General features: G+C 39.5%; 1 protein-coding gene across 5 annotated transcripts in view; it reads left to right on the top strand.

Moving 5' to 3' along the window:
- khdrbs2 (KH domain containing, RNA binding, signal transduction associated 2) overlaps window positions 1-20,572 on the top strand; it is a 78,253-nt gene that overhangs the window by 45,865 nt on the left and 11,816 nt on the right. For 4 of the 5 annotated variants that reach the window (XR_007947241.1, XR_007947240.1, XR_007947239.1 and 1 more), the window contains exons 5-10: window positions 583-710; window positions 2,902-3,085; window positions 13,664-13,746; window positions 14,419-14,477; window positions 17,459-17,555; window positions 20,260-20,312. Coding sequence is in view for 1 of the 5 variants with exons in the window: in XM_022202708.2 (XP_022058400.2) it covers window positions 583-710; window positions 2,902-3,085; window positions 13,664-13,746; window positions 14,419-14,477; window positions 17,459-17,553 (549 nt within the window). In the remaining 4 variants the exon portion in view is untranslated. Of the gene's footprint in view, window positions 1-582; window positions 711-2,901; window positions 3,086-13,663; window positions 13,747-14,418; window positions 14,478-17,458; window positions 19,150-20,259; window positions 20,313-20,572 lie in introns of those variants that run through there. The other variant, XM_022202708.2, reaches the window with a different exon arrangement.

Here is a 20,572-nt window from a genome sequence, read left to right as displayed (position 1 = left end):
TTCCACACAAAGTTGTTGAAACTGTCAATTATAGGCTGCGTGTGGACAAAATAAGGAATATTTTTTTGTTGCTTTTAAGTGAGAAAAAAGTGCGTGTGTGATTTCACTTCCTTTGCATGTCCTCATCTCCTTTGAATACAGGTGTGTCAAATTATTCTGGAACTCTTGTGCTGATTTTCATGGATAGACGGTATTTTGTCATCCAGAAGGTAAATTCTGGTCAAAAATTCACACTAGTTCTGGAAATCCGTTCCAGGAAAATAATTCTTCCTCTTCGTTTAATCACACAAACTTCCTGCAAACAATGAATCCAGAGTTAATTTCAAGACTGTTTTATTGTCTGCTCCTCCGTCGCTAATCTCTCACCAGCATTTTGTGTCACACCGTAACCAAAAGATAACATTCTTCATTGACTATTCAGCGCTCAGCAGCGCCATGAGTTTCCTGTGTGTGACAAGATCATTTAAATTTGATGGCATTTGCTGGTGTTGCGAGCATCTGTTGCAGGCAGAAGACAAATATCCCTGCTTTTTTTATTTTTTTGGTTTTTTTAATGACACATTTGGCATTTTGTTTCCACAGGACTACAATGACGAGATCAGGCAGGAGCAACTGAGAGAGTTATCCCTGTTGAACGGATCCGACGAGTCGAGCAGAGGGAGGAGTGTACAGGCAAGAAGTGTGCGAACAACAACAACAATATCCACAAGGTGAAGTGCTAATTACAGATGTATAAAAATAACCAAATAGCAGTTGGTGTGTGACAGTGAGACTTCTGGGAGATATAAAAATTGCTGCTTTTATGAAAGATATGTGAGGAAATGTGCCCATTTTACTCCAAAACATTTCAGCTGTCAAAACTAAAGCTAAAAAAAATTGATGGATTAAAAATATAGTTTTTCTTCTTCCAGCTTAAAAACTCAAGTTTCTGTTGTACATCACCTGAAACCAACATCATATTTTTTTTATCTATAATTTTCTTTGAATGACAGAATCATGTAATAAGCTGTAGTAAGCGCCTATCATAAAATTATTTAAAAGTGGAGCCTGAGATTCGAGAGGGAGATTGGTTTTAGTGAGTTGACATATTTACATAGATGGGATGTAGCAGATTTACAGCCCCTCGTGCCCCTACAGCGCTATTTTTATGTCTCCCTTCCTTGTAGCTCCGATGAATGTGCAGAAGAGTGAATATGCGTTCAACTTGCAGGAATATAGTTGTGTTTTTTTGTGTTTTCTTTTCCATTTATATAGCTGGAGCTGTGTGCAAACATCAGATCTTTTTCAGTGCACACACCCAATGGACAAGAAACAGTGAGGATATATCAACTGGCTGTGAAAATACAGTATTCACAGTTGACGTGTAAACTCCAAACACTCTTTTGTTGCTTGTAGATTAAATCAAGGGATCATTATATAATATCTATAATAATTTCCTTTGTGATTGTTATTGTTAATGGCTTGTTTCTCTAGACAAAGTAGAGAATAAGAGGGGGAGAAAGCCACTTTGAAGCCAAAGAAGACGTATAAGAGTGCTGAGGATGAGCAAACAAATCTCCTTGTGGAAAAACTGTGGAGTGTTCGATTAATTCAGCTGTCACCTAAATTTAGTCAACCTCTTTTATTTTACACATATTTGCATTATGATGTGTTATTTTGTTACTTAATGAATAATTTCGTACTGAGATGGTGTTGTGACTGACGAATGACTGACTAAATGATGAAAACCGGTGAATTGTTCACGAGCAAATATTTCAATATTTTATGCAAACTTGATCTGACTTCTCTTCCTCAGGTTGTAGTTGATGGTTTGAAAGAGTATTTTTATCACCATCTTGATAATCTCCACGTTGTTTCCATGTTATGCAGATCACAGGGATTTTAGGAATCAGCCAGGACCTGAAAAACTTACCGTTAGAGAGAATTTGATTGGCTTTCTATGTACGCAGCTGCTGGTGTGAAGCACCTGCCTGTGAGAGGCTCCTTTTAAGTTCGGTTTTACAGCAAATTGTCCATAATCTACCTGAGCCGTGGCAGTCCCCCAGGAGTAAGCAGGTACAGTGTGCCATGACAGCCTGGCCTAATTCAGGCAGCACATATAGATGAGCTAAATCCAGCAGTGGCATGGGACGCTCCTGATTTAAAGTCACCACCACCACTTCTCCTTCCCTGATTTTCTCCTTATGCCACAACGATAAGCAATTACTGTAAATCTCCATGAAAAATATGCACCCGTAATTCTCCTTTGAGTGTCTGTATTTTTGGATCACAATGGGTTGCTACCTAGTGAAGGATGTGCCAGAGGAAGAAAATGTGTCCCAGCCCACCTACATCATCCTGTGAAAGTGTAAGTTTGCAGGAAATAGACAGCTTTGCAATGCTAAATCCACTCTGCATTCCCTGTGGTTTCCCTGTAGTCCAGCTGCTGGGCAGTCGCACTTTTTATTAAAAGAAACAAGCTACCTTAAATTCCTCCTGTCTGCCTCAGTCCTTTGGCCTTTGACGGATCTGTGAGAGCCAAAGAACTGTTTGCTCTCTTTGAAAACTATGCCGCTCTGCCCACAGACTGAGAGCAATCAGTAGTTTCAGGCAGATGTGATTTCGTACATGGCACCGCTCCTTAACCAGACTGCATCCCACAGGCATGTTTGCAAAGCAGAGGAGGATTAAAGTGACACTTTTCAGCTCTAAGATCATTACGCGATCTACCTCAGCGTTCTGTTTATCTTGTGTTTCACCCCAACACGCTGTACGACAACCGCCAACTGAGACAGCCTGCAAATATGAAGCGATAAGAGGGATTTCACAGATTTCTTAACGTCTTAATTCCACGTCTTCTCTAAAATCACTGCTTGTATGCGCTTGCCAATGCTGCAATGATCGACTTGTTTGCCTTACCAGGGGCCACAGAGGTGCAGGGAGGAGTGCAGCAGCGCCTCGGGGGACGGCGACGGCGGCACACAGCAAACTTCCTACGACGGTGGTGACGAGGGAGGTACAAGCTCCCAGAGCCAGGGGGGCAGCAGCGAGCGCCGGATACAGACCCCCGCTGTTGGCGGTCACACACGAATCGTACGACGACTATGTAAGTCCAATCCTCTTTGCACACACCGAGAAGTATATCTGATGGTAATTTCACTTGAACTGTGTGTAAATTGCTTCATTTAATCCTCGGCCACGTGATCTGGATGAGTCTTGCTGTGAGTCATTCTGGGACATGTGTTTGAAAAGTTTAGAAACTCTCAAGAAATTGTTACATATATTTCTATTTAATCATCTTCAATTTTAAAGTAACAGACAGTGTGCATTCTGATATTTTGAATCATCAGGGTAACCTGCAGTTCCTGTAAAATGCTAGGATGACATTTACATTTTAAATGGTCCAATGTAGTTTTAAACTGGCATTAATTTCTCTTTCTTTCGCCAGATATTTTTTCGTCCATAGTGCGCTTTCAATTTGATCAAATTTGTGCTGATGTTCTGATTTCCACATGACTGATGCACTAAAGCAAGCATCTGGTAACAGTCCATTATTGTTTAGCTGAATTTCTTCCATTGTGGTTAATGCTAAGATTGAGAGATTTTAGGTTTTCAGTGATACAAAACACAACACACATGATGTCCTCTACTTGTACATCATATTTGACACAGTTTTACCCTACAGATGAGGCCACAGAAGGGATTAAGTCAAATGTCTTTCGCTGTAAAGCCTGATATCTCAAGTCTGACCATTGCAGACCGTGCCAGCTTTAAATTTAGTGACACATCTTCATTATCTTGCTCTGACAATCCTTATCTTTTTTTGACTGCTGTGTGCAACTTTTTTATGTGGTGACTGTGTTTTTATGGCCTCTTTCTGCTATTTTGAGTTTGATATATATTAATTTAATATTTGCAAGTATTTTGAATGTTTTATTTAGATTTCTGGATAAATCTTAACCCTCTGAACCCCCAAAACTAACTGGCTGGTTTGAAGGAAACGTTATCTTTGGGATAAATTGCCAAAATGACACCATTTATAACCATTTAAAAGCAGAAAGAAATATCTGATTTTCAACTGCTGACCGTTTGTGAAGTACTTGTCTAGGACATGCTGTTCCATCTGGAAAAAAAAACTCAGTCCAAGCTTATAGTCATGGCGTTTCATCAAAATGTCCTCATTCTACATGTTTCATTTAAACATTTGCCAGAAATAAGCCATATGCACGAACAAGATACTGTAATAGTAATAATATTCAAGGCCTTTTCAGCTGAACTGCAGGCTGTGTTTACAAAGAACAGGTATAGGAGAAGAGAATGCAAGTAGTAAAATACCTGTAGCACAAGAAGTCGATTCCTTTTCAGTATTGTTAACACCTGCGGGCGCTTCTATGGTGCATGAGCTCATATAGCAGTAAAAAAAAAATGAGCCTACAAAGAATAAAAACATGACAGGAACAAAAAAACTGCTTGGAGTTCATTGGGTTATGGCGTTCTTGGCTTGTCCTTAACCCCTTACCACTCACCAGCAGAATAAAAATTCTGCAGCTGTATGGTGAACGGCATTGACCCGTTCTGAATTATCATTTGAAAGCACAAAGCGTCATGATTCAAAAGGCGAAATCCATTTTCCACCACTGGAGCAACAATGGCAAATAGTTCCCTATTTTGTAATGAGTGTGTTTTACCTTTTGTCTCGTCGATGTGGTACGTAGTTGTTGTGCTGCACCACACGAGTCCAAGGAACAAAATGATTCTGAGCTTTTTCAGTAAGAAGGGGGATGGATGCTGAGAGGTTAAGGAACCACAGGAAGCTCTGAGAGGCACATTATCAGATAACAGACGAAAATCTCAGAGTTAAGAGTTTCCACAAAGTGCTGACCCTCTCATGTCCTAAAAGGAAAAACGATAAGCAAATTTGTTTCAGCAAAGTGTGAATTTGGTCACTTGTGCATTAAGCATTCCTGAACTAGTTGTCAGTGACTTTTAAATTAGTGTGTTTTTACAGGTAATGCTGTTCTCTTTGATGACACTAATGGTAATAGCAGTTTTACTTTAGCAGAAGGTAAAACTGCATGGTGGGAAATCTCAAACCCGGAAATGTCTGCATTGTTCATCGCTGCTCCAATAACACGCAAAGAGAGAATGCTCCACATGAAGGTGTAGTTAGTGCCTTGACCAGTGGCCTTTAAAATCTTTCATATCACTTAAAGCAGGTTTGGGATCCATACAAAAAAGAAAAAGACAAAACACTCAGTTCCTTCGTTAAAAGTGTTCCCGTCGTCAGATCTCAAGAAATTCTCAAGGTCATTTTGAAAAGACGACACAAGGTGAGCGCTAAGTTTCATCCAAATGAAAAAAGGCAACACTTTTACCAGTCTATTTCCTCAGAGCCTTCCTGCTAAGAAAAACCCCCATGTGTGCTGGCAATTGAAGATTGGGCTGTCTGCATGGGGAAATGCACAAGCGCAGTCTCATTACCAAACCAAATTGAGTTCTGATGTAGAGCCTGTGTATTTCTGAGGAGTGAAAAAGCGAGGCATTTCTTCTCTTTGTAATTGGAGGTTGGGAAGGAGGATGGGAGCACAGAGACTAGGGGATTATGGAAAGATGAGTTTGTCCTGAACATTCTCTTCCCTCATATCTCACTTTGCGAGGTTTTTTTTTCTACTACATTACACAATTTTCTTTAAGCGTGTTTCCAGATTGTAGCGAGAGACCTCTTTATACCAAGGTCCAGGTTTGTTTGTTTGTCTTTTTTTCATTTACTTAGACTACAAGGTGCTGTATTGTTGTTATTTCCGTACAAGAGTCCTGCAATGTACAATCTACGGAAACACAATAATAGATGAGCAGCAGAAGATGCGTTTTTTGCTCTTTTTTTTTGTTGTTGTTGTTGTTTCGACACCCTGCATTTATCTTTAGAAAAAAAGAGCATGCATGAGTATTGTGTAAATCCTCCAGAGACTGCTGATTGATGGACTCTGTCAAAGTGTCAGTCTGTCTCATAAAAGCGATACAATGAGAATGTCCATAATTGTACCTAATCGAGGGTGGTATTGATTTAAAACTTTGAAGGGAAGCGATGATGAGGAAGCTGCTCCTTATCATGTATCATTGTTGGCTTCATGATTTATGAATGGAATGTTTTCGCTTTATCTTTCGCCCACAAATCTCACCTTTCTGGATTGTTTTTTTCACACCAGCACTCCATTTTTTTTCTTTTCATCCTGCTCAGTTTGAAGCTATTTGTGCAATGATTCTAGTTCGTTTTTCTTGTCAGCCAATATCAGAGTCTAAAACCAACAGATCCTACGAACAAGAACTGTCTGTGCAGCCAAAGCTTTATATCTTATTCTTCCGTGCCATGGAGCTCTACTGCTGCCCAGAAGAACACCTTTCTCTGGTGTTCCTTCACTATGATAAACACTTGTTAAATGGCTTATTTTTAGTCAACCCCACATTCGCCATCCGGCTGCCATCCTCACTGCGGCACCAACTGTGTGTTAATACACTGTCTCCAGCAAAAACGCAAGTTTATTCCAGTTTCAATTATGCCTCAGTGACCAAAAAATGAAACTGTATATTTGTGACATGTTGTTTGTAAGAGGTGCTTTGAAATAAACTGACTCGGGGCAACAGAAGAGCCTTCGATGGGTTCTGGAAGTTCTGTAAAGTACAAGACATACTAGTAAATAACTGGTTGACAAATTGTTCTTGACAAACAACCAAAACATTTTCCAATTTGCCTCCCAGTCACCTATTTACACACAAGGCGGATACTTCAGTATGTGGATGGCCCACTCTCTTGTGCCGTCTCACTTTAGGAATTTATTAGGCTTTCTTTTTTCAGAAGCTAGACTCCATAGAGTTAAAAAAATATGTTTATTAAATAAAATGAAAAATAAAAATGCCACCAATCCGTCAACGGCACGACTAAATCCTTCCTTGATGCAGCGACTGTCGTTTTTTTCTTTCAATTTGAAAGGTTTTCATTCTACCTCCTGCTTTTATGCAGAGTCCACACAGCAAATTATTAATATCACTGCAAATCCTCTGCCACAAACCAATTTGCATAGGATTGCTTATTCATACGCATGTAGGTAGTACGTGGTGCATCTTGTAGTTTGCAGTGTAACTGAGTGAGTGGCAGGCAGCTGTTTTCTCCTCCATTTGAGGTGAAGTTCCCATAAACATTTGCTGTGTTAAGGGATGGAAACGACTCATGAAAGCAGTGGATTACGTTGCTCTGCCCTGGAGGGAGCTGAGGACGTTTTAGCCTAAACAAAGTTGGATGTTGCATCCATTTAATGAGCTTCAAATGATTTTTACAAGTTGACTTCATCAGTCTGGGTCTTAACATGTTGTCATATGAAGCGCTTTTAATCGAGACAGAGAGATGATTGTCAGGCTTTCAATGTTCAGAAAATATATTAACATATTGCTGCAGAACCAGAACATCTGCTCTGTGTCTGATAGACATCGATGGGCTTTTAGCATCATTTCAGATCAGCTGATCATTCCTTTCATCTATAAAGGATCGTTTGATCATGAGGTCTGTTTACCAAAAAAAAATGTAATATTATATTATCATGCTTTAAGGTCAAGGGTTTATTACATATTTATTTACACCAATTGATTATTTTAAGCATTCAGAGCTCATTAAACACTCACACTGTAAGCACAGGGCTACGTCTTGGTTTTCCTTTAGGTGAAGATTTAGAAATGTGCTGCATCTTTTTAATAAGCATAGTTTCAGACATGAATTAAAAACGTTATTGGCGCATTAGCTTTTTCAGTTTCTTTGACAGTTGTTGGTCGTAATTATTATATAAAGCCGCCCATCTGCATTAAGCGTCTGCAAAGTGAATCTTCCATCCATAGTATGATGAGAAAGTGCTTAAAGTGCAGATCTGTTCTCCTGTAAAAGCGGCCTGTTTTCCACTGATAAGGCATTTTTCATATTAGCAGCTAATTACTGTCTCCTGTGTGAAAATGTGTAATTGTTTTACGGTTTTACCAAACAAAATGTCTTTACTCTGTTGGTACAGTAGGATGTGATCAGATGTGTTTTTTGAGTCGATTTTTTTTTTTAGTGGATTCCACGTGAAGCACAGTTGCGCTTATTATTGAATATATTGAAGTTGCACCATAGCAGCGTGTTCTCCCCACTGGGCCTTTTACAGGATGTGATGTGGCAACACTTCTCTGACTGTTGCACTTGTAAAAGAGAGTCCATGTTTCACCCGAGTGCTTGTGAGTCATCAATATAAAAATTACTTTTGCCGAGATATGTCATTTTAGGTGTAGTGTTACAAATAAAGCAGCTGCCAGTGTGCTAAAATTACCACTAATAACCATTATTTTGTGCCATTTTAAAGAGGCATCGAGGACCAGTTTTTACTAATCTCCGAGACAGGGCAGCAGTGGGACGTTTCACTGTAATCAGTATAAGTTACTCCATGAGAAAAGTGCAAAGGGAGGGCGAAGGAAGCTTAAAGATGTGATTGATGGAATTTTATACAGATTGGGACCATGGCCTCAGTTTAATGTTAAAGATCAAATCCCATCTGGATCAAATCTTATCTTCTAGTGTCAGGACTGATGATAGGAGAGAGGAATCTGAGAGTGATATGGCTCCCTGTCCCTGACAGCCGACCATGAATTGTACAAATTGCTGGTAAAAATTGAAACTCATAGCTCGGTTTTTCAACCTGAGCCCTGCAACCATACTGAGGCTGTGCGGGAAATGCCATAATGTGATTAAACACAGAGCTTTGGGAGGCTTTGAAGGAAAAAAAAAACCTCTAATCTATCTGCTGTGGAAAAGCAAAAGGACACCCTTTTGAAACTGGGGAGAGAAAAAAAAAATCTCCCCATATCATCTGTTTCATGAACATAAAAGATGCGTGAGATCCTGTGTGTTTCTTGACGGAGAGCAGTTTTCTGGGGCCACAGTTAAAGGCTGGGTTGCACATCTGCTGTAATTGCTTTATAACAATAGGTTCAGCTGCACTGCTGAGTTCACATTTGTTATATTAATTATGTAAATTCCTCATGCAGAACTCTCCTGTTTATTAAAACAGATGTATGACATGCACTTCCCACTTGATTATTTAATAGAAGGAAAACTCAGGTAGAATGCATAATAGCCTCAGCTGTATCAGCAGGGAATGACGCCGCCTGTGAGGGTGGCAGCCGACAGATGCAGCTACGTCTAATGCTAGACTCTACAAGCACATAAAGGAGCGATATTGGACTACCGAGAAATGCATGTTTGATTTATTTATTGTTCGTCTTCAGCTGTCCTGAAGCCAAACGAAAAAGAAAACTGTTTAATGTCAGTAATCAAGATTTGATCTCCTCATAATCATTTAAAGTGGTAGAATTTTACCTTTTATCAGATTTACCCACATTCTCAGTGACTCGTGCTTCATGCGCAACAACAAAAGGTGAATGCTGATTGAATTTGCGTAGGTAGAAAGCAGTGAAGAGCAGCATCCCTTCACCAAGACAAAAGGCTGCAAATCTCATTTTCCTCCCCATTCTGCTGCGTGGAGGAGCATTCACAAGCAGCTCCCTATGAAGATCAGTCACTGTCAGGGGACATACAGGTTGTCAATTGATAATGAAGCACAGTGCTAAGGGCCTTTAGGTTCTCGCTGTCCTAATTACACCGAGCGAGGACTCTCCACTCTTGTGTTAGCGTTTGATTTATGTCCTCTGCCTTGTTAAGAAGGACCTGTGTTAATTGTTTTTACAGATGAGTGTCAAACTAGAGGAATTGAGCCTCATTAATTAGAGGCCCGACTATTTACACACAGTACCTTGTCCAATCTGAATGCATGTGTCGTGCATAAAGCTACCACGGAGGTCAGCGGAGAGATAAGGCAGAGTGATGAACAATTTATTAGGTTTTCTTTGAGCTATGAGACGCTAAATGATGCTTCTGCCTTCGTCCCTGTTAAATAATATAGCAAATAAATGAATTCACAGCTTGTATTTGGAGAGAAATGTTGATTGGAACCCTATACCGTTTTAATGTTTTACCCCATAGATAAATATACTGTAAGTTTTAAATTCCAGTGGTTCTTTATTTTCTGACAGAAATCAATCCACCGACTGTGTTACAGTTGTGCTCCAGCTTTTTTCGAATGGGATTTCTAACAAAATGGTCAATTACTGAGATATGCAGGTTTCTGACTCTGCCTTTATGGGGAAAGACTCACGCATGAAAAGGAGAAGTATAGGATCCCCGGAACAACTTAATCCCTGACATAATCCCTAACTTTAATTTAGTCAAACTCATGTTCACACAAATAGAGCCACACAGGAAACCGGAGCTGTTTGAATCAGTGTTACCCAACAGGAGAGGAGGAAGAGTGTGTACGAGTGCTTTAAATGTAATTTCTTCTGTGTTGCCGCTACTTGATGCCCTTCACACTGATGTCTCTGCTTTTGTGCCGTAAAGCATTACCGCAAGCAGGCACACCTAATGCAAGATGCTATATTGTTACAGGCAGACGTGGAGGACTAATGTGCCGTTGAGACCACGTCTGGCATAAACCAGTTTCATTGAAGCGTTCAACGCATTTCATTTGGCTGATTTAAAATGTATTCGATCTCGAGAAGGAACTCAACACTCGTAGGTATCATAGCGGGCCTCGATTCGAAATAGCAAGCTTGGAAAGGATTAGAAGAGATTAGATCATGATGAAAAAGAACCATAAGCACTTTAAACTCTGCTAAATCTCTTTAAATGAGCAAGATCCAGCAATTACGAAAGGAGACAATAGCTAAGTCTACCGTTGTGCGCACACACGTTGGCCTTACTCCAGTTTCTCCAGGTTAGGCTGTTTACGTGAACCTTTGGTCTGCTGAGACTGATTATCTCTGCTGTCATGAATAAACCACTTAGCGCAATATTTGTGCTTTCTTCTAACAGATCGGATCACTCGAAGGTGTATGTTTGTTTTTCAGAAGCAAAGGGGAACTGAATGCTATTTTCTGCTTTTTTTGCATATATCAATCTGGCAAATGAGCTATGATATGAATAACTAGCAAAATAAATAAATGATACAATTGATTTCCCCTTCATAAATCCCAGCCAGCTTGAAAGTGGACACACATTGCCTCATGTTCTACTGACTGCACTCTTAAAGTGAACACTGATCAATGCAAATCCCTCAGATGCAGATTTACATTATTTCCCTGAAGGAAGCAGCATTAGAAACTGAGGCTATCATGAATTTTTTCTCATTTTCTACTGCACAATCAATGTGGCTAAAATAATTCACAATAACAAATGCAGAAGGGGGACATCTGCATCAGATGTTAATGCAAATAGAAGAGACGGTGGAGGTGTGTTTTGCAGCACAGTGTAACTAACCTTTTGTATTTTTTAAAAGTTTCTATTTAGACACAGCTGAAAAAATAAAGGATATAGGGGGTTCTCTCATTTTCACAGTTGAGGATGAGAGAAGGGTGAGTTTTCTGGAGAAGGGTGAGTGTGAATAACGGCCTGATGTCGCTCTGTGAGCACCTGGCAGCACCGTCTGTGTTCACTGGAGTGATTAGTTTTCTAAACAAGAAACTATCTGGAAATGAGAGAAAACAGTAACAGGAGAAATATTTACACTATTTGTTGAAAATGTGCACTCTTCTCCAATTCTATGTAGAAATGAAATGCAGTTTAATGATTTTTTTTTTTTTACATCAGTTAGGGTGGTTAAGATGAAAAGTAATGAGCGTGTTCGGGGTTATTATCTTCACCAGACTTTGCAGAATCTGCCATCTGATGCATCCTGGCATTGTTCTTGGCATTTCAGTCGCTAATTTGCAAATTCCACGACCAGAGTGTGAGCATCACACACCTCGACCTTCTCCTCCGCGCTCTGAGGGTTTGGGAATGCAGTGATGAGCCAGCAGCAGACGCTCAATAGTCCCATAATAGTTTAATAATGAATCACAGATGTAAATGGTAAAGATCTGAGTCGGCCCGTGTCTTTTATAATAGATAGCTGCTTATCGAGTGCTTTGTGTCTTACGAGCGCAAGAGGATATGTGACTATTCATTTGCTTTAAAGTGAAATGAAACCTCTGAGAGGAATTACAACAAAATGTGGATTTAGTTGGCTATTTTCCCATTTGTGTCCTCAGTTTCTCCTAAATGTCTGTATACATTTAAGGACCTTTCCGTATTTTCTTCAATCAAGTTGTTCTTTTTTTTGTAAATGTGGCCCTCAGTGCTTTACAATAAATGACCTTCCATCTCTACGGCAACATTGCCTTATCTTTAATTGACATTCACTTCTAGAATATAGCTGCAAATCAAATTTGACTGAATAAGTAAAAGTTTTTTACCCCTAAAAGCTTACAGAGGAGGGTTAATGTCATTATACATGACCGGGACCCAAAAGCTCTTATTTTTACTCATAATTGAAGGCAACTCTGATAAGCAGATCAACATTTTGATCAGCTCTCCTTATCTCTGGTTTGGCTTTTGGCAGTGGGATAGTTAAAGAAAGCTGTTGTGTTTGAAGAGATTTTAGAAGCAAATCAATGGAAACTGCACAAGTGAGATGGACAAAAATAGCATTTTGAAAAGTAACGTCCTCCCTCTTCCTGGTGAAAACTACACCCAGGAGTCGGCAAGCAATAAAAAGATGAAAAGATGCAGCAACCTTCAGTGTCTAATACGTGGGAAAGAAACTGATGATCCCGGTATTATGCAAACACGGATGATTTATGTAGATGATAAAACGCCAAAGTAAAAGGAGTGGGATGTTCACATGCCACAGTAACCAATTTAATATTACAGGATTTGATAATAAAAGCTTCTTAACCAGCCACTCTTGAGGTGGATAATAATGTTTACTTGAATTGTTCTAAAACCAGGTTACTTGCATAAGTAGGAGGAGAAAAGTGTCCTTCCCAGATGTAAACAGTCACTAACTGGATTAACAGACTATCCAGGGACCAAGGCAGAGATTTGTTGTAGGAATAGCTCCTTCACTGCACACTTTGGCAAGAAAAAAAACTACATTTTGAGTGCTTATTGTCATTACATAACGATTTATAAATACTTAAATGTAAAATGCAATCCTGCTGCTGTCAGTCTAACACAAAAGATGCCTTTCACAGCCTTGTGCAGAAAGAGGACAGCAGTTTTAAACAGTCGTTACTGTGTTTATGAGAGACACACAAAGAGTAATAACTTGGTTTTTCACCTGCTTTACAGCTGTGCAGAATGGAGTCTTTTATTTTGGTTTTTTATGTGGTAACCAATACTTACAGGTGGTTGCCAAAGTGTCTATAAAACTGGACAAAGTCTTTACTGTGTGCCTTTTAGTCATTTTTACTGTTATCGAACATGACTGGGGCTACTGGCTGGCTTTTTTTCCCTGAGTGGCTGCTTATCAATAGCTGAGATCCATATTGCAGTGTGAGACTCAGAAGGTGTCCATTAGGCTCCACTAGTGAGACATGTTCCCCTGCAAGACTTAATCGATATTCTCTGTTGGCCATTAATTTTTCCTGTTTCCTCTCCTATTACAGACTCAAAGTAATAACTTTGCCCATGGAACTGCATATTGATTGTTTTATATTCATCTCTAACCAGTTAGACAGGCTAGAGACGAGGAGACATGTCGGCTTTATTGTTGACTGCCGCGTTCTCTCGCAGGGCTACGATGATGGCTACGATGGAGAATACGACGACGAGAGTTACGAAACCTATGAGGATAACTACAACAATCAGTCAAAGAGGTAGCGTTCACATACACACACATGCTGGGTAAACAAAAGAAATCTGTCCGTCACTTAGCATCCAGCCTGTGTAAGGTCCTCTGTGAGAAGATGTTGGTTTTTTTTGTATGTTTCGGCAAGAAATCCCACGAAAAGCTCAAAGACAACCGTGAATTGATCGCACCACAAGCTGTCTCTGTATCCAAACCCTGATATAATTGTCCCAGGGACCTGTGCTGTCTGTTACAAACACATCAGTGAGCAACATGGGCAACATGGGAACTGTAGTTAATCCTACACACACCATGTTCCTGCTGTCAATACTCAGTAGAGCACCAGCTGTGTGTTAATCCACAACTGAAAGCAGTCAATGCATTATTTATGCCTCTTTGAGTAAAATTAGCTAAAAACTACAGTCTGTAAAAGTGTTAGAGAAATTACTGAGCATCTCTAAAAATGTAAAATATATATTTGTATATTATATATGGCCAATAGGAACCATTATGTTTGGGACAAGTACAGACAGTATAGTGCAGTAAATAACACATTGCTGGATTTAGTTTTTTATCATTTTTGTTGATGATAAGAAAAATGTAGACTACTCCTTTTTTATTACATATATTTTTAGCAAATACAAAAGGACAGCTTGTTTTCCTTTATTTTGACTAACATTTCCACTCTGTGCCATTTTAGCATTTCAGGATATTATGAATATGGACACGGAACCAGTGATGAATCCTACAACAATTATGGTAAGTGCAGCAGCTATTGTTTACAAATAACTTAGTTTTTGCAAGCTGCACAGTGAACAAAACGTGAGTCGTCCCCTTTTTATTTTTCCGTGGGTCGTCCCTTTTGTCTACCGGCAGTCACCATAAATTGTTTAATCTAACAAAAATACAACAAAACAAAACTGTTAGAGCTGAAATACATGAGCTGATTACTTGATTGGGCGATTTGCAAAAATGATTTGGCAGCTCAGTTGGGAATTAATTCCTTAAGTCCTTCTTGAAGCAAAAAATCCTTGCAAAGCAGCACATTCTCTGGATTATTGTCATGATGACTATCAGAGTTTTAGAATGTTGTTCAGGCAAAACAAGCAACTTGGAGATCTTGTCTGTGGCTTTCTTTATATAAATGAAAACCAAATGATTGAAAGATTTATTGAAAAACGAAGATAATAATCAGCTGGAGCCCGACACATTCTTTAGGAAAGTCCAGCATGCAGTTTTGTGATGTCTCTGGCATCTGTCAGCAGTATCTGCAGTCCAATTTGAGCTAGTCATGGAAAAAATCAGTAGACCACCCTTGTTTTCTTCAATTTCTTGTTCATTTCAATGTCTGGTGCCACTTAAAGGGGAACTTCGGTTTTTTTCAACCTGGGGTCTGTTTTCATTTGTCATTTCATACAAGTGAGTGATGGAGAAATGAATTTTCGACATAGCTCCAGTATTTAGCCAGGCAGGCAGCTTAGCAGCTCAGCTAGCAGCTCAGCTAGCGAAAAGTATCGGGCAACTGGCCCCCCTGCATCAAAGTCCGCCCTAACGTGCTTTTTTACCCCACACTGACCGGCTCGGATAGTTTCAACGAGTGTCCCACAACAAACTAAAGATGAGAAGTGAACGATAACCTCCACATTACCTGGCGATCGCTATTTGTTGTCGTCTGTATCCAAAGCTCAGGAAGCAAATCTCGTTCCGAAATCACACGTTTTGGCGCGAGCTATCGCACAATTTCGGAATGAGATTTGCTTCCTAGCGTCCTGAGCTTTGGATACAGATGACAACAGATGGCGATCGCCAGGTAATGTGGAGGTTTTCGTTCACTTCTCATGTCTAGTATGTTGTGGGACACTCGAGACTATCTGAGCCGGTCAGTGTGGGGAAAAAAAGCACATTAGGGCGGACTTTGACGCGGGGGGGCCAGTTGCCCGATACTTTTCGCTAGCTGAGCTGCTAGCCGAGCTGCTGGCGGAGATGCTAAGCTGCCTGCCTGGCTAAATACTGGAGCTGTGTCGAAAATTCATTTCTGCATCACTCACTTGTATGAAATGACATATGAAAACAGACCCCAGGTTGAAAAAACCGAAGTTCCCCTTTAAGGTATATTACCTGAAGAATACAATGAACACAACAACAAAAAATACAGCTGATTCCATAATACTTTATGCCCTATTTGACATGCTTAAGCTTCATTGTATTCCCAGGGTATCATGTCATAAGCAGCACTGCACATGTAAAGGTCTAGAGTGGTTTCCTGCTTACATTCAAGCCGTAGCGCAACTTGCATCAAAACCAATGGTTATGCAATCAAGTACTGACTCCTGTGTGTATCATGTGACTAAAACAGACAGAACAGAAAACATAAAATGCCTAAAAGCTGTTTTTTTGGCAGTACAGTGCCAGAGCTATTGATGTAAGAACTTAAGTGATTTTGATTATTATCAAGAAAACCATGAAATATGTCTAGATATCAGCTCTTAGATGATACTCTTATGAACTGTCTATATTATTTTTCTCCAAACAAATGTACCTTTACTTGTACCAGGCGTTAAAATGAGCAAGAAACTGAAGAAAACAAGGGTGGTCAAATAATTTTTTTCTATGACTGCATTTCCCTGTGCTACACCTCACTTTAAGCCCGTAATGTTTGACAAAACAGACAAAAATAGTAATTTACTTGTATCATTAAAGATAATTACCCACATTCAGGGTCACAGGGCAGGATTTTAAAACCATACTCTTTAACAAACATGCCTGGACATTATTTAAATAATTTCGCACAAGAAAAATGGTGTTGTTTTGACCACACAATCCCGGTTGCTGCTCCACTGTTATTAAAAAGGTGTTTCACAGCCGAGAAGCAAAGAAAAAAGCGTTGTGGTTCCAGCCCACTTCTAATCATCCTCACCCAGGGAGCCACTCTTGCATGTGTCACCTTCTACCTTCCCCAGCTACAAGCTGCATTTGACTAAAACAGTAAATGTGCCAGCAGAAGCTCATGGACCTAACCAGTGCCTCTTGTAAAAAGTGGGGCCTTTTTGGGCTTGTGCCCTCGTATGCTTGTTCCAGGAGGCTGTTATCGGCTAACTAACCTCTGCTGTGCTCACGACTGTGTCCACAAAACCCTGTATCTCCAAGCCACCGACTGCTCAGAAGTTTATCTTTCAGATGTTTTTTTTTAACAGGATTCGAAATAAGCAAGTCTTCAGCCTTCCTCAAACCATGAAGTAATACATGCAAAGCTTCAACATGTAAAGCTTCAGTTTTCGCCAGCAAAAAGTGAAAATCACCAGAAATGGAGTTACTAGGTTGTGACACGACAGCGGTGATAAGCTGGTTGCCACAGCAGGTTTGCAGGCTCATTCATTTTCAGCACAATGAATTGTGCACTGGGGTGTTGAGGTCGGACCAAACCAAAACCAAGGGGGCAATGATTTGATTTTCTGCTTCATAAACACTTTCTTATTTGGAAGCGGTGCAATGTGCCGTGCAGCAGAGGTGGCCATCTTTATGTAATTTGGCTCTAAGGAAGGAGCTGCTGACAGTCAAGTCTCAGCATTGGTCCAACAGAGGGCAAAGAGCTTATGAAATTAATTTTCTGTGAAGAGAAGCCCCTGTAGTACCTGGGATATAATTTACTTGCCTAAATTCTCTTGTCTTTGGTGAGCAGGATTGTGGGAGGACAGTATGCAGCAGCTGCCTATACAATGTGTGTTTAACTGTGTTTGCAGAGGAGGAGTGGGCGACCACCCGACCCAGTCTCAAAGCCCCCGTTCTACGGCTGACAAGAGGGGGCTACAGGAAACATCCGTACGGCAGATACTGAAGGTGCTCAAGATATGTGACCTCCAATTTCCAACTATTTCTAATTTTTCTTTTAAATTCCTCATAAAATGTTGTAACATTCACTGTTTTGCCCTTCAGAAATTGAAAAACTAACCTCATAAAGCACATAAATGCACAAAACCTAACATTTTTCAGCATTCTCATGTTTTCATTTATACAGGATTGAGGGTTTTTTTTTTTTCTTCTTTTAAACACGCAGAGAGGAAATTAAAAGAGACACTTAACATGCTCAGTCATATACAGGAAGGATCTTCTTAAAAATGTCTCTTTAAATGCCCTTCATGCCACCTTTATCCCCCATAAAACAGTTTAGATTTTTGACATTAAGCTTCTGGTTTATTCTGTAGATTGACAAATTGGTTTCCATTTATTGTCTTTAATGCAGGTAACATCAAGGTTTACTCATCTCCCTGCTCAATGTGTCTGATTAGGCAATCACACAGTCATAATTTCACAATTTGCATGAAAAGCAGAGGTCACTTCAGTGGCAGCATCAGTGATTTATTTGCTCTGTGGGTCATCATCAAGTTGTCAGTGAGAGAAAACAAAAAAAATTCAGACACTTTTGCGCGCTTGTCAGGATATTGTGAAACATCCATGATGCTATATCAGTTGTGGTCCCCCATAACACACTGCTAGACATGTAAAACGAGCATATTTTTCACACATCTTGCTTGTCCCTGTCCCGTAAATACTCTAAAGTACCCCCCCGTATGGGTGCTAAAATAGTCTCTCTATGACTCTACCCTTTTTGCAAGTTTTTTTAAGTAGTTATTCAAAATCTACTGACAGCCGTTTTTTCTTAATTTGGAAAACAGCCTATAAACCCTGCTTAGCTCTGTGTGAGTCAACCAAAATGACTTTCTAGCCGGGGTGAGTCTATAACCAGCCAGAGCTGCAGAGCAAATGTGATGCTCACTTCCAATTTAAAATATCTTTTTTTCCAATCTTCTCCACAGTTTGGTGAAGCTGCAGGCCCCGTCTGATTTAAGTAGATCTAATACTAATACTTTGTAACAAAAAGAAAAAACCTTTGTGAAATTCAGACTTCTTCGAGGCATTTCCCCCATAAATGTATTCATTATTTGGTTCAATAAAAATAAATCAAGAGGCAGTTTTGTGGTTAATTTGTCTTTTAATGACTAGTAAGAAGCTTTGCTTCCTCTTTGATTTTAACTGTGGCGTGATTTTTAAAGTTTTAATTACCTGCCTTGAACACGAATAACATGATAAACTCCAGCAACAAATGGAAACCAAACCTCTGAATTAAAGGGAAAATTACTAAATGGCCTAAACATTTCTTATAAAATTGTCTAATGTTAAGAAATCTAAAGTTTCCCCATAACTGATTGCTACAGGAAATGAGTTGATACTACAAAGTAAAACTAGTCTAGGTTACATTGTGATTTTAATTGATACGAAATGATGTGAGATCGTGGTCGTGCAAAACATTTTCTTTCTGTTTGGGTTGAAAGCAGTCAGCTATGTACAGTGTGTAATTTCTAATGCGTGCTTTGTTCTGTGTGTAATCTGTATTTGTACATAAAGCATTTAATAAAAACAACATAAACCTCAACACATTGTGTAAGACTCTCTAAACAGCAGCGTACGGAGCTTTAAATTGGTATTTCTCTGCACTTTGTTACCGCTATTGAGTTTCTTGTTTCTGAAACCAAACATCTGCTTTCAGGTAACTCATTTCATAAAGAAAGCCCACCAGCGTGTCCCAAATGAATCATTGGTTAAATAATTTAAACTTCTGCTCAGTCGACCTTGAATATTTGATCATTTTCTTCTTATTTAGAAACTAATAAATTTCTTTTCTTAATCCATTCCCTGAATTTTTACATCATTAAACAGATACTGATTGACTCTGAGAATGATATGGAGTTTAAAGAGGTAAGAAGTCCTAATATATTATCATAACAATGAATTTTAAAAAGCTCAGAATTTGAAGCTGAATCGTGAAGAGCCTAATGGGCCACACATGATCTGGTATTCAGCCTCTGATACGTAGTGTGTTACTGCTGAGTGGAAAAACAACAGTTGTTTCTGCAGCTCATCGATGTCTCTGCTAACCTCTTTCTGCATTTCTGTCATTTAACCTGAGCGAGCTGTACGTGCACTGTAACTTTCCGTGCTTTAAACATCAAAGCTGACGTCCATTTAGCGATCTGAATTCTCTTCTGTGATTAGTACACCTGAAGCCTGAGTCTCATTAAGCGTGTAGATCACGGGACTGAAAGGAAGACTAAACACTAAGCAGGTAACCCTAATAATAATCCTAATTTAATCATCAAATGCTAACTTCCACTTAAAAAAAAGTAAACCTGCCCATTTTAACCCCAAATAAATGCACTGCTGAGTTAAAAAGAAAATCCCTTTCCCATCTCTAACTAGATCCACGAGGAATTCAGCTAAACTGTGATAAAAGGAAGAATAAATTTTAATAAAAGACACTAAAATAATGTTCGGCAAACTAAACATCACATCAGTGATATAAATAAATTTATCATAAAATGACATTTTTATAACGCCTTGAATAGGTTTACTTTTTTCACAGTGATGGAGTGTAATGTCTGTTATGTGCTGTGTTCTGTTTATTAAATTGCATGCAGCCTATTGGTGTTTTTGAAGATACAGTGTTGCTACGTGCTTTACGACATATTTTTGTTTTTTCCTGTAGATAAAGGAACACAGTGCAGTGTGTTTTGGTCAAAGCAGAGAGAACTCTACCAGGTGAGTAAATAGACGCTGTCACTGCTGTGTTTGCAAATCACAGCACAAGTCAGGTTTGTTGAACTCACCAGTGGTCAGCAGTGATTCACATTTACTTTGACCGCATAAACGAGACATAATTAACAGACGATCAGCAGGTTTAGCTCATTAGGCTTCGCTGAATTCTTTTTGCCAGCTAAAAGACTTCAAATGAGTCACAGCTGACAGTTTAACGAGCTAAAAACTCCCCTGTGTTGATGGTTATTTGCTCGTTTTAATGA

Source organism: Acanthochromis polyacanthus, chromosome 15 (genome assembly GCF_021347895.1).
Source record: "Acanthochromis polyacanthus isolate Apoly-LR-REF ecotype Palm Island chromosome 15, KAUST_Apoly_ChrSc, whole genome shotgun sequence".
In the NCBI taxonomy this organism is placed as follows: Eukaryota; Metazoa; Chordata; class Actinopteri; family Pomacentridae; genus Acanthochromis; species Acanthochromis polyacanthus.
Note: the sequence above shows the minus strand (reverse complement) of the source record. Positions and strands in the feature narration are given on the sequence as shown.